Raw genomic sequence first — 15,007 nt, 5'->3', positions numbered from 1 at the left:
TTGCATGCAGTCGGCTCCTGCATGCTCCACTCATGGCCGCCCCTCCTCCTTCATCTCCTCCAGCTGCCTCTCCTTCATCTCCTCCAGCAGCTTCTCCTTCATCTCCTCAAGTGGCCCCCCCCCTCATATCCTCCAGCGGCCCCCTCCTTCATCTCCTCCAGCGGCCCCCTCCTTCATCTCCTCCAGCGGCCCCCTTCCTAATCTCCTCCACCGGCCCCCTCTCTCATCTCCTCCAGTGGCCTCTTCTTCAGTGCCCCCCCCCCCCCATCTCATCTCACTTTCTTTCTTTTTTCTTTCTTTTTTATAGTTCTCTCTTTCTTTCTCTCTCTCGCTGTCTCCTGTTTCTCTCCTTTCTTTCTCTTTCTTTTTCTCTTTTTTTCTTTCCTCCTCTCTCTTTTTCTCCTTTCTTTCTTTCTCTTTCTCTCTTTCTTTCCCTCCTTCCCTCTTTCTATACGTCTTTCTTTCTTTCTTTCTTTCTCCTGTTTCTCTCCTTCATTTATTTCTTTCCTTCCTTGTATACATCGCTTTTTCTTTCTCTCTCTCTCTGTCTCTTGTTTCCCTCTTTCTTTCTTTCTTTCTTTCTTTCTTTCTTTCTCTTTCTCTCTCTCTCTCTCTTTCTTTCTCTCTCTCTCTCTCTCTCTCTTTCTTTCTCTCCTGTTTCTCTCCTTTCTTTTCTTTCCTTTCTTTCTCTCTCTTTCTTGCTGTCTTTCCTTTCTTTCTTCCTTCCTTCTATCTTTCCCTCTGTCTTTCTTGCCTACAAAAAAATGTAAAAAAATAATAAAATAAAACAATTGTGAAAAATTAAATAAAAATAAAAACCCACTGACACTAGTGGCATAATTACCAGGGTCGCAAATGTCGCTCTTGTAACTGGGCCCTGGCATTCCACCACTGGTCTCCGAGGAAAGGGTCCAAAGTGCTCGGGCCTATATTCTGTCCCAGTCCGGGCCTGCCCCTAACTGTGAGTGTTTATTCTAAAGTGAACCTACCCCTTAAAGGTTCTAACACTGCCTGTTCTACATAAAACGTAAGAAAATGCTTTTGCTTGGGCTGAACTTTTGAGGACAGCTTTACACCTTTTAAACAATAGCTGACCCCCAGCTGCATCCAACCTTTTGTCTTTTAGACGTTATTGAACCCTATGAACCCACAATGCATAGCAACAGTTTATTTCCTAAATGCAATAAAGGGAATATGAATAGGACATTTTACTATTCTATATTCTGATAAATGTTATACATGCGTTCTTGATGGACAGTTGACAGACATGTCCCCAGGTGGTCAGATAGACTATGCCTGCAAAGCTGAAATCTGCCTGATCAGTTAAATGTACCATTCATAGAAAATAAAGGATCCAGGTCAGATTTGTTCTAGTTTACTAGGTAATATATGAAGCCTTAGTGGAAATAATATTTATTAAAATACACCTGTCACTTAGAGACACTGTCAGCTCTCTAAATGTTTTGAGCCAGCAATAGAAGATAGCATATTTTCACCACTCCAGCAAACCTTGTGTACTACTTCTTCTCCATTGCAGCACTGCAACATCAGAAAGCCTCTTTGGTATTCTAAATTTCAAGGAGGGTTGGTTGCCTGTGTTCCCTACTGTGCACTGGTTTCTTCCTCCAACCCTCTATTTTGCCGCAGGACTCAAGCAGTGATGTAGGGGTAAAAGGAAGGGTGTTTTATTTATTTGGGATTCCTCCAATAAGGTTCTACTCTGGGAAATATAAAAAATGACCCCCGGAAGTTGGGCTGCATCCATGCTGCAAGGGTTAATTGCTTGTTAAGGTCTAGAGGACATAGCAAAGAAGATCTACTTTCCCAATGCTCCATTCCACCTCATTGATAGACCAGTCCTTGCACCATCTTTGCTCCCAGGCTCTGTTGGTCTAAGGTCCTAATGTCATCAAGAACAATGCAGAATCCATAGCTCGGCATTGGACTGGATGATACCAAAGGACAGTCCCCCATCAGAGCATGGTGGAGCAGAGGACCAGGTAAATTAAAGTGCTTCTCTCTGCTAAACTAAACAAGCAGTTAACACTTGCAGTGTGGGCACAGCCCCACTGTAAGGGATCCTTTTTGTAATTTCCTGGAGTAAAGTGTTGCTAAACTCACAACAGTAAAATCAGTCTGTATATGCAGTAAAGCATGCTTGTTATACTCACTGTGGAACCTAAGGGGTTAATCTTCTGCATTGTGTAAAAAAAGGATGTTTGATCCTGTCTTCTCTTATCATCCCCTTCTTTTGCTGTCCCCAAACCATCTGTCATAGTTAGAGCAGCAGTGGCAAGTCTGAACATGCTCTGCTTGTACACATATTGCTAGACAGTTTGTGTTTTTACTGGGAAGGTGCATGTGATCGGCACAGGGCCAATCTGCGTTGTTCAGGAGGGTCAAGGGTTATGCAGCCTCATAGGACAGTCAGAGGAGAATGAAAACTCCCCCTACAAGATTACCCAGTGCTTGGCCAGACCCTCATAGTCACAAGACTGCTATATACTGCTGATGAGAAAAGGTATTTAGAAGTTTATATTTATTAAAATAATTGCATTTCCATGTTCTTTGTACTGTGGGAGACCAAATACAATGAATGCAGGGCCCTGGGTTTAGTATAACTTTAAGGATTCTAAACAGTTGATAGCACTCAGAAATATTTACTTTTCTTTTTCTACAAAGTCATTGTTGGCATCCAATTAGAATATTTAATTGATTTGACTTTAGTAAAGAGAAAATTGATTGGTTACTTTGGGTTTCTATTATTTGCACGTCATTGCTTTTGACACTGCCTTGTTAAATAGCTCATAAGAGAATGAAAGTTCTTACGGTTCAATTGCAATTTATAAATGGAAAGATAAAAACGTAGGTTGCTAGTGCTAACATGGGCACTTTTGCTCCACAAGCCACAAGGGACCTTTCTGTCTCAGAATATTCTTTGCTCAAAAATGTCACAATTCTTGCCTTGTCATTGCTTGTCAAACCTTCTTTTCTTACCTGTTCAGCATCAACTTTTAACAGAATACCACCATCTAATGGAGTTAGCTGGAATTGTTTCGAAATAACTACAAGAATCTAAAATTTCACAATAGACACATTAGTGTTCATATGCCCAGTTCAACTCAGTAAAAAAAAAACACGCCTTACCCTTTTTTGGGAACACAATGATTGAGATGATTGAAGAACACTGTCTCTGACCCAGCATAGGGCATGTTGGACCTCTACAGAAAGCCGACTGCTTCCACAAAGAGAGTGAGTGTCCTTCTCTGCAACATGCTGGCAGGCGACAGGTTTTTCCACTCAGACTGTGGCTGATTGTAAAAAAAAATCCAAAACTCTAAGGTCGCTGCACACGGCATTGATGTATGAATGCTGGATCTTCTTGGCAGAAAATTCCCAGAAAATGCAGGCATGGTCCGTATAGTTTGTGCATTTACATGCATCCAGTATATGTTTACGTACGTAAAAATTCTTCTGTTTCCCACAATACTTAATAATAAATGTGATTTATGCATGTACACTATATTGCCAAAAGTATTGGGACACCCCTCCAAATCATTCGATTCAGGTGTTCCAATCACCTCCATGGCCACAGATGTATAAAATCAAGCACCTAGGTATACAGACTACTTCTACAAACATTTGTGAAAGAATGGTTCGCTCTCAGGAGCTCAGTGAATTCCAGCGTGGTACCATGATAGGTGGCCACCTGTGAAATTTCCTTGTTACCTAATATTCCACGGTCAACTGTTAGTGTTATTATTATAACAAAATGGAAGCAACTGGGAACAACAGCAACTCATACTAAGATTTGAAAACATAAACACTCTAAACACCAAGCACCAAGCGCTTGTATATTTGTGTAGCACCCTCTAGTGTGCTTCCAGTGTTAGTGTGATGAAATGTATTATGACATTACTCATGGTAACTGTGTGAGTCTGTAATTAGGTCGGGTTACTGCAGGTCAAGCTGGGTGACTTAGCAGGTTGGGACTCTATTGCCTTCTCCTCATTCTGGAGGCCCATGAAAGCTTCCAGAAGCCAGTGGGCAGAAGGGGTGGAGACCTGAATCTCCATATATATGGGAATCTGACCAATCCAAGGCTTGGATGCCCTGATAGTATGGTAAGGCTAAGCCATAAATATGAGAGAGCCATGCTAGCAAGGGAGTCAGGTGGAAGATGGAGTGCTGAGGAGGCTGTCGGTAACCTGGAAGGGGTCCCCTAGGTCTAGGGGAGGTTTTCGCTTCCAGCCTGGGCTCAAGAAAGATCCTTTCAGCATAACAGTATGAACAGGATCTTTGCCTGGGAGCAGGGGGAGAAAAGAGGACAGAGTGAGTACATCAGTTCACCCAGGGATTCATCAGGGGAGAAACTGCCATACATAGCAAGCTTTCAAAGGACGGTGTTGTGCCTGACCCTTTAGCCTTGTCCTGGGAGATCTTCAGAGCAGCCAGAGTCTGCAGGCTGTGCAGCTGGGAGCAGTTCTACAGGAGAGAGGAGATACTTCTGCATGTAGTTTACAACAATCTGTGCTAACTTTCAGAGAGGCCTGGAAGTCCCTAGCTTTTGCTACTGATCCATAAAGAATGATTGTATCCAGGGAGGAGAACAGTCCAGTATCTTTCTCTGTACATAGGAAGGAAGTTTTCCCTGTGCATTGCTTCGGTGAAGTTGGGCGTCCCATAATCCCTATTACCCTATCCAAGTTATTTACCCTAATAAAATAACAAAAACCAAGCTCTTGGACTGTTCACTGACTGTGGATGCAAGTGTGGAAAAATGTGTGTTGCCTGGCTGTGCAAAGCTAAGGGGGACCCAGAAACACAGCGGCCTTCAAGGGGGTAGCGCTACATATGCATAGGTACCTTACCTTCATACTGTCCCATACAATCTGAGATCTGTTGATGGTCAGCTTCTTCCAGAATGTTCCCACAGTTTTGAATGGTTTACTTGTATTATATGTCCATGTTAGTATATCATAGCCCATATTTATTCTCCCAGAAGCATCGAAAGTGATATTATCAAAAGTGAAGTTCTGACGATTCAGTTCTTTCAGAAGCTTTGAAGTGAACACACAAAATAAAAGATTATGTAGAAAATGGGCAGCTGGACCTCAAAGCAATTTTATAATGGAACTGCACTGCATCTGAGCAGCGCAAACCAAAAACACTATTTTGCTCATTATTAATATTCAAAGCAAACTCCCCCATACACCCATGTTTCTATGCTTTATTTTGCAGAGAAATCACTTTGAAAAACACTCCTCTAGCAATTCTGGCTGCGGTCATCCTAAGTAAGGGCAGATAAATTACTTCCTGGAATTGGGAATCCACTGCCCTTAGTTCAGGCATGCAGGCAGGAGGATGTGCTTAGCTAAGAAAGCCCCTCTTCCCATCCTGAAGATTCTTGTGATGTATGACATCATTTACGTAGGCATGGAAACCAGGAAGTAACTGAAGAAATGTAAAAAAAAAAGTTTAGGACAGGGGTGGGCAAACTTTTTGACTTGAGGGCCGCAATGGGTTCATATATTGGACCCGGGGGCTGGACCAAGAGTAGATGAATGATGTGTATGTGTCATCCATAGTAAGTATAGTAATATTCCCCCATAGTAAGCATAGTAATTAATCCCCCATATAGTAATTCATCCCCCATAGTAATTCATCCCCCATAGTAATTCATCCCCCATATAGTAATTCATCCCCCATAGTAATTCATCCCCCATAGTAATTCATCCCCCATATAGTAATTCATCCCCCATATAGTAATTCATCCCCCATATAGTAATTCATCCCCCATAGTAATTCATCCCCCCTATAGTAATTCATCCCCCATATAAATTCATCCCCCATATAGTAATTCATCCCCCCTATAGTAATTCATCCCCCATATAGTAATTCATCCCCCATATAGTAATTCATCCCCCATAGTAATTCATCCCCCCTATAGTAATTCATCCCCCATATAGTAATTCATCCCCCATATAGTAATTCATCCCCCCTATAGTAATTCATCCCCCATATAGTAATTCATCCCCCATAGTAATTCATCCCCCATAGTAATTCATCCCCCCTATAGTAATTCATCCCCCATATAGTAATTCATCCCCCATAGTAATTCATCACCCATATAGTAATTCATTCCCCATAGTAATTCATCCCCCCTATAGTAATTCATTCCCCATATTGTGTCAATTCACTTACCTTTGCTCCGCGCGTTCCTCTCGCCGTGTTCCCGCGCCGTTCCGGTCTTCAGGGCGGACTGTGAGAGGAGCCTAGCTCCCCTGCTGCCCCGCCTACACACATCCTGACAGGCAATGTTTGCCACGCTCCGCGGGCCGGATTAAAAGGTCCGCCGGGCCGTATACGGCCCGCGGGCCGTAGTTTGCCCATTGCTGGTTTAGGACATGTAAATATAATATTCTTTTCTATCTACTGTATTTAATAGTATTAGCAGCATAAGGATTAAAATAGCCAGTGTTGATTGAGAGAGTGACGTTCTGCTTTACAGATATGATAATGCATCCCTTACTCTTAGTTGTATTTGGATTAATTGCATTGACATATAGGGGTTGATTTACTAAAACTAGAGAGTGCAAACTCTGGTACAGCTGTGCATGGTAGCCAATCAGCTTCTAACTTCAGCTTGGTCCGTTAAGGTTTGACAAAAAAACCTGCTGATTGGTTGATTGGTTTCTAGGCAGAGCTGCGCCAGATTTTGCAGTCTCCGGTTTTAGTAAATCTCCCCATAAGTGACCTTACACATCAAGTAAATTTAATGCCCTTTAAAGAATATGTAAACCTAACATTTTATATTCCTGATGTGTGCCTGCTGTACCATGTACTTGTAATAAAAAGTATCATGTTCTCTTTGTATTGCTTCCTTTGTGTGATATTCCTGGTGTTCCTTCCAGTCTCCAGGGTTTCCTATTGCAAACTGTCCATGCTGGGCATGAGAGCACATTCACCTCAGCATGGTCAGTTTTCTGGCTTTGTTGGGAGAGGAGGTTATGTGATCACCTATAAAAAGGCATGGGTTCACGTATACCTTAAGGTCCCTAATAATAATGTGGAAAGAGAACTTTATTCATCCTACATCAAAATTAATATCTGTACATACTGACAATGCAGATTCTCTTCCACAAAGCTCCACCCCTTTCATTGGGCTGTTAGCCAAAGGTATGTGGTGCATTGTCTATTGGTGGGTGGGGCTTAATAAAAAAGGCCTTTCTCAAAGTTTCATGGGACTCTAGTATTCCTTCAGAGGTTGCTAAGGGTTCCTTGAAAAGTGGCAGATTGATATTCCATCTGAAGGTGTCTGCATAGTTCTGAGGCGATGTCATTTGGCAAAGGGGGTCATTTGGTGGGGGGGGGGGGCATGTGGGCATCCCTTCTGATCTCTCAGATTGGTAACCTTGACCACTGACCTCAGCAATCTTTTTGACTGTCAGTAAGAGTGGCATTATTCCCACTGACTACCAATCTAAGGGTCAATCTTTATACTGACCACCAGTAAGTAACCTTCCTATTGACCACCATTGTTACAGCAGACTCTTCCCATTATCCCCAGTTTAAAAGGAGATTCTTCCCACTTATCCTCAATGTAATAGGGTACATTTCCCCCTGACCACCAATGTAAAAGGACATTCTTTCCACTAATCATCAATGTAAGCGGCACTCTTCCCTCACTAACCACCACTGCAAAGGGCAGTTTTCCTCCCAATGACCACTAAAGTAGGGGGCAGCTTTCCACTAACTGCCAGTGAATAGGGGAACTTTTCATTGATTACCATTGTAAAGGAGCACTTTTGCACTGACCACCAATATGAGAGAGTATTACACTGACCACCAACCTAAGAGGGCACATCTCCAATGACCGCCAATGAGGACATTTTTCACTGTCTGTTCTCCACTTATCAATTACACTAGGTATGCCACATTTTATTCATCAATAATTTATTTATTTAATCATGTTTGTTATATCTACAGGTTACTGATCACACTATTGTACCTTAAGATGTAGATATAATTTAGACATGAAAATTATTTAAAGGGTTTCTCCAGGATAAAACGTTTGAGATAGGCTGGTTTAGGATGCTTATACAGATATAATATACAGTATATTTTCAATCAATTCACTACTTACCTGCCAAGGAAGTATATCATGCATATCTTTGCACTGACCATCTAGGCCATGCACAGTATTATGAATAGCTTGGCCAATGCAGTGGACTGCAATATACACTTTATACGCCAAGTCATGTACTACAGGGTCCTGTAGTATTGTTATATTGTCAGGTGTTAGTAAGCTGCAAGAGTCACATTGTTCCAGAAGGTCTTTAGTCTGCAAAACATACTGCTGGCTGATATTTGGATATGTGCTACCATTGAAAAGAAGCTGACTTTCGTGTTGAATCAGGTGTAAAATATGCTGTACGTAGTCTTTAAACCCAGGCAATGATTTACTTGTTGCAGAAAAGCCAATGACTGTACCAATGGACTGCATACCTGGCATCTGCTGGACAGATGTAGACTGGGACCAGGCTGTTGTGGCAATCCAGACCATTTTTAACCGGGAATCTATAACAGCTTTAAAGAAGAGTTTTGCATCCTTTACGGTGGAGAATACAATGGTGACATTAACTCCTGTGTTCTGAAGTTGAAGAATCAGGTTCTGCAGAGATGTGTTGAAATTTGGGTTGGTTGTATCTTCCGGTATGTAAGCTTGGTAGGCAATGCAAATGCCAGCTTGGGCAGCCTCAGCACTGAACAGGAAGAGTCCTTCCTCACCGTATTCATTTTTGCTAGCCACTGTGCCCACCCAATTCCATTTAAACTCTTTTAGAAGGTTTACAATTCCCTGAGTCAGAGGTAAATAACCAGGAATGGTGCGAATAAATGATGTATAGATGGCCTTGTCATTGAACTTTTCACTTGAATCCTGATAGCTTATCTGAAATACAAAAGGATAAATACAATTAGTTGACTGATATATGCTCATACAACCATGCTAAGCTTTATTCACTCTTCTATGCATAAGATGAACAGCAAATTCAGTCTGCCAATGGCTTCAGCCTGACCTGCTCCCCCACAGTGTGCTCTGTGTTCCTACTGATGTCTCACCTACCTGCCTGAGAACTACCCACCTGATCCCTCCTGAAGTAGTTACTAATGAACTGGTCTATGCACCTGTGCTCCTTTGAGCTTTGAGCTCCCTGCCATCACCTTCTTGGACCATAGCTGCAAAGAAAAACCCTTTTGTCACTTCGGCCTCCAACCAGATTGAGTACGGAAGTGTCATTCATCACTGGCTGCCTCAGTGCTTTCAACACCAGTATATGAGAGCCCAAGTGACACTGCTTCCTGATGATTGCACGGCAGCAAGGATGCTTTTAGACACATTCTGATGGAAGAGGAATTACTAATTTCCTAGACTCCCATTACCAGTTGCAAGCCTCCAGAGAGGGAGCCTCCTGTTTATCCTGAGAGCTGCACTCATCCATCCCTTAAGGGGAACTCTGGACACCCCTGGATCATCATTTAAAATCCCAGGATCCATCCACCCTGAGAGGGAGTGAATTCCACACCAGACCTGACCCTGATTATCCTTTGAAGACACCAGGATATATTTTAGAACGCGCATTATAACTGCGCGTCCAGTGAGTGCGCATTCTTTCCTTTTATGAAAGCACAAGCACCGACTAGAGCAATCAGGATTATAACAGCACAAATTAGTCACCTATATGAACTATATTATTTATTACTACTATTAACTTTTAGCGCTGCACTTATTTATATTTAGTGTTTATTTAAGGTTTTATCTGGTTACCTTTGTGCACAGCGGCTGATATTTTATATTTGGACTTTAGTGCGCTCACATTTACCTACAATTAGCAAATTCAGTCCTCACAAACTATGGCCCCATAGGTTATGAAGAATCACAGCAGGAAATACTCCTAAACCATAATGAGAACCACATTTATTTATTTATTGCTGCTATCAGATGATTTAACATATGATATGAAGGAAATGAGATTCTAATTTGTTTTATGATCCTTCTTTTTGAGCATACAGTAAGCATGGTTTTGCAAATGCTAAATGTTGCTTACACAGTACACTAAAGGCTGGCAAGGTCCAGCACTAGCCTGTTCATCTGTACACATTTAGATGTGAAGTAAAATAGTCCATTACAAAGTCCTCCTGAACCTGTCATGGCCCCTTTCAATAGCAGAATAGCAGCAATACTAACCCTCTCCCCTAAACTGTCTTTCAATAAATCTGTGCTATTCAACAGCCACTGCCTGATTTTCAAATCAAAAGACTGCTGGCTTCACCCAACCCTTCCTCGCTGTCATGTTAGTCATGGCCACACCCCCTGTAGTCTTCTTTATTATAGTAGTGTTGTAACCATGCAATTGTTGAGTGTTGGCATTTCTGATAGCACTCACCACATCTAATCAACCCAACTATAGAGACAGATTGATGAAAACTAGTTCATGTCTAAGCACTTAGGAGTTAGCAATGCATGCAGGAATTTGAAGTCCCATATTCTACTCCATCCACAGGCTGGGAGAGTGCTTTTCTGGTGGCAGTCACAATGCCACCATTTTGTAGAAGACTTTTAGGTACTTCCTGGGGAACAAAGTAACAAATAAATGCAGGGAGTGGAAGGCAATGTGGATTCTGGATTTGGGATTTAGAAAACTGAACTGCATGCTTTTGATTACCACATATTTCACATCAAAACTCCCCTTTACACTTTCACTGTGTAAATCAAACATTATAAATGTAACACTAAGCTTACCTGGGGTAAATGGAAGAGGGCAAAAAGTCTTGCAGTTGCTGCCAGAATTTCTGTTGTTGATGGCCCAATCACAGCCTCCACTTGTTGTTCGAAATTCGTGTAATTACAGACTATGGGGATAGAACTATCTTCTCTCTCAGAAAGAAACCTTAGAGCTGCTTTTAGTGAGGCATCTGTATTACAGCAAGTATCATATATCTCATATCCAAGACTGGCATTGGGCAGAATGGTACTGCTGTTGTTAATTTCCTCCACCGTAAACTTCATTGCCAATAACCCAATAAACTCATGGACATTGAAGCTGTTGAAAGAAGGATTGACACAACACAGGTTGACTTTAACTGTGATAGGAAAAGGAACTGTGCCTTCAGTATAGGAAATGTTCATTACAGTAAGAGTGGGTAAGCTGTGCAAAATCCTATTATTATAGGATTTTGGTAATAGGTGGTAATAGTAAAATCAGTCATGGTATTGATGCAGAGACAGGATGTTATCCTTAAAACTGCTTTTTACTCACATACGGTTTTACAATTATTGATAACATGGCAGTATGTACGAAATTGATCTGCTGCTTCATGATTTATGATGAGGAAAACTCTTCAAATGATTTGCCCAAAGCTTGTGACCATCATTGATTCTCAGCAGAGCAGAAAAAGTCAGAAAAAATGCATATAGAAAAAAAAAACTCAATGGCACAAAAAAGAAAAATGATAAAGTCCCATGGTAAATACGTTCAATTGGGGAGAATCACTTGTATGATGGCTGCAGCTCTTCCAGCAGAGTATTGGACGATCTCTGTGCACTACCATAAACAAAAAAACAGAAGGCGCTACCATCTAGGTGTATCAGTTTATTAAAAACAGTTTAAAAAATGATAAAAATTCACTCACAACAGTGAAGGAAAGACAGGCTCATCATCACTCTTTAGTCACTAGCAGGACTCGATGGAAAGCGGCCAAATGCTGGCAGATGGAACCTGGAAGCAACTGTGTTATGCACAAGAAATCCAGCTAAGGAGGAATGCAAGGCCTGAACAGTGTCCACCAGTAAGAGCCGTAATTACGCTGGAACGCAAGCCAGCTGTGGAACCGGAATCAGAAGTGACGTCTGACGAGATGGCATCAGTCGGATGTGGGCAGTAACATGTTTCAGAGCTCTACAATTACCCCTCCCCCTTAATTTCTGTATTATACTGTATTTATGTCACATAGCCCTTCTGTTTCCCCATATGGTTTGACCAGGAAGCATTGTAGAGCTCTGAAACATGTTACCACCCACATCCTACTGACACCATTACGTCCGACATCACTTCCACTTCTAGTCCCGCTGCTGGCTTGCGTTCCAGCATAATTACAGGTCTTGCTGGTGGACACTGTTTAAAGCGATTCTAAAGGTTAAGGTTTTTTTTGAACAATAACAAACATTGAACTAAGCCCTAATTGTAAATCATCATCTTTGACAAAGAACAAATCTATACTAGACGAGGATGCACTTCCCTATGCACTATCTGGCCAACTGATGAATCTAAAATATATAACCTTTATTAAAATATATAAAAAATGTATGCTCAGCTGTAATTAATGCCTATTGGAGTGGAATGTACTGAGCACAACAATATGACTGGATACCATTGCAATTATTTACCTTATATCCAAATGGTTAATAACACCAAACCAAATCAAATACAATACTGTTTTAGATGAAGTGACGGCATAAAAAGAGACACTGTAGTTTGATCATAAACCTATCAGCTTGAATATTATCTCTATTAAGGAAATGGATATACCCCATGGACAAAACTAATTAGATAGTATAATCTATTTTACTACAGATATGTAATATGGGTACACTCATCCACTGGCTTAAATATCAGCCTCTCATGAACAAGCCCCATACATCACCATATCGAGACAAAAATACCTCACTGTCTTGAAGAATGCAAATGATGAACTGTAAAACGCAGTTTTTTACCCATGGGGTAACTCCATTTCCTTAATAGAGAGTATATATTCAAGATGATAGACTTATGATCAAACTACAGTGTCTCTTTTTATGCCATCACTTCAGCTAAAATGGTATGGTATTTGATTTGGTCTTGTGATATTAACCATTTGGATGTAAGGTAAATAATTGCAATGGTATCCAGTCATATTGTTGTGCGCAGTACATTCCACTCCAATAGGCATTAATTACAGCTGAGCATATATTTTTTATATATTTGAATAAAGGTTATATATTTTAGATTCATCAGCTGGCCAGATGGTAAGGAAACGCACCCTCATCTAGTATAGAATTTTTCAATAACAAACATGTCTATACTTAGCTGCTCTGTGCAGGGGTTTTGCACAGTGCAGCCTGGATCCTCCTCTTCTCAGGTCCCCCCGCCGGCGCTCCTGGCTCCTCCTTTCTATCGGGTATCAGCATAGCAAGCAGCTTGCTATGGGGGCACTCTAACAGGCTGTTCCCATGCTGCTGCTCCATGTGTCCATTCACACACACAGCCATGTCTTGCCCCCCCCCTCTTCATTGGCTGACTGGCTGTGAGGAAGCAGAGACCCAGAACAGTGGAGGCTGTTGTGCACATCGATGGATCGCGATGGGGCTCAGGTAAGTATTGAGAGGGCTGGGGGCACACAGAAGGTTTTTTTACCTTCATGCATAGAATGAATGAAGGTACCACTTCAGGCCTTGCATCCCTCCTCAGCTGGATGTCTCCTGCATAACACAGTTGCTTCCTGGTTCCATCTGCCAGCATTTGGCCGTTTTCCATTGAGTCCTGCGTTTTGACTAAAGACTGATGATGAGCTTTTCTTTCTTCTACTCTTGTGAGTGCATTTGTTACCATTTTTTAAACTGATTTTAATAAATTGATACACCTATATGGTGGAGCCTTCTGTTTTTTTTGTTTAGAAAAAAGTACATATGCATCTTTAGCTTATCTCAGTCTACTGTGTGTGAGCCATGCTAAAAGCAACCGTGGAAAACTAACAAATAAATTATGCAAGCGCTGCCTACTCAGAGTGAATAAATACACGTGAAAAACAAATATAAACACAATACCAATAAGTCCATAGCCACGAGTTTCCTTATGCAAAAGATGGTGCAGTCTCTTATCTGTGCCGTCTATTTCTCCTAAATGATAAGTTCACCTTTCAACAAAAAATAATAAATGCACATTTTTTTGCAGGGAAAAAAATGTGCATTTATTGTTTTTTGTTGTAGGAGCCTGTAAAACATTGCACCAGCAATCAGCAGATCTCTGGTGCCATGCAGGACTCCTGCAGACATGTCAGTGTTTCTGCTTGTTTGTACCTCATACGGGCAACCCAATACTTACTGACAGGAAGAATCAATGAACTACCACAGCGCTCACAGCACCGTGGTAGTTCATTGAGAACTACAAGCCAACAGCTGCTAAGGCTGTCGGGACTTGTAGTTTCTCATTCACAGAACCTTGTAAACGAGTGATACGGCAGGGCATGCGGAGCCGCGCACAGCCACGTTTTTTTTTAAACTTTGACAGCAGGGGGAGAAGATCCCCCGCTAGCTGTCAAAAGAGGGGATCGGGGGTGGAGGGGAGACCAGTCATTTCATGCGTTTTACCACTCCCATTGGGCATTGTCAGAGGATATCTACATAAGCGATTATGACTCATATATTGCATATTTAAGAGTCCACAGCAGTCAGTGAGTGAGTGGGATCACTGGTGGGGAGCACAGCACTCAAGCACTTTATTTGAGAGATCATGCATGCCACAGATAAAAGACTGCACTATCTTTTACATGAGCAAACACGAGGATATGGACTAATGGATATTGTGTTTATATAAGTTTTTCCCTTGTCTTTTATTCACTTGCCTATTTTATTTGTTAGTTCTTAAGTGTCTAGAACCCTATGAGGAGCGGCAGCCAGTCGCAGTTATTATTTATTCATAATAGCACATATTTTACATTTTCTATATATTTATTTGGTTGTAACACAAGATTTTGATACACATATAAATCCAAGCGCGAGTACAAAGCACTAATTTAACCATGGAAAACTAACAGTTCTGGGTGAAATTGGCTTTTAGATGACAAAGAGATCTTCCTTTACCCTAGGTTCACACCTAAACATTTCCTGAACCTTTTTGCAGAAACGCAAACAGTCCATTTAACATGATTTCCTATGGGACATGTTCACATCGCCACGTTTTCACCCGGT

The 15,007-nt window shown here is 41.5% G+C and overlaps 1 protein-coding gene across 1 annotated transcript in view; it reads right to left on the bottom strand.

Moving 5' to 3' along the window:
* Positions 1–15,007, bottom strand: part of LOC149447427 (taste receptor type 1 member 3-like) — a gene marked incomplete at its 5' end in the record, with an annotated part of 40,324 nt that overhangs the window by 20,302 nt on the left and 5,015 nt on the right. The window contains 3 exons of the mRNA XM_089652532.1: positions 4,872–5,060; positions 8,147–8,953; positions 10,805–11,105. Of these exons, the coding sequence (XP_089508658.1) occupies positions 4,872–5,060; positions 8,147–8,953; positions 10,805–11,105 (1,297 nt within the window). The remainder of the gene's footprint in view (positions 1–4,871; positions 5,061–8,146; positions 8,954–10,804; positions 11,106–15,007) is intronic.

The sequence above is a fragment of the Staurois parvus genome, unplaced genomic scaffold (genome assembly GCF_062004578.1).
Source record: "Staurois parvus isolate SC_StPar_1 unplaced genomic scaffold, SC_StPar_1.0 ptg000686l, whole genome shotgun sequence".
NCBI classification, from domain to species: Eukaryota; Metazoa; Chordata; class Amphibia; order Anura; family Ranidae; genus Staurois; species Staurois parvus.
The sequence above is the reverse complement of the archived record's forward strand: the minus strand, read 5'-3'. Positions and strand labels throughout refer to the sequence as shown.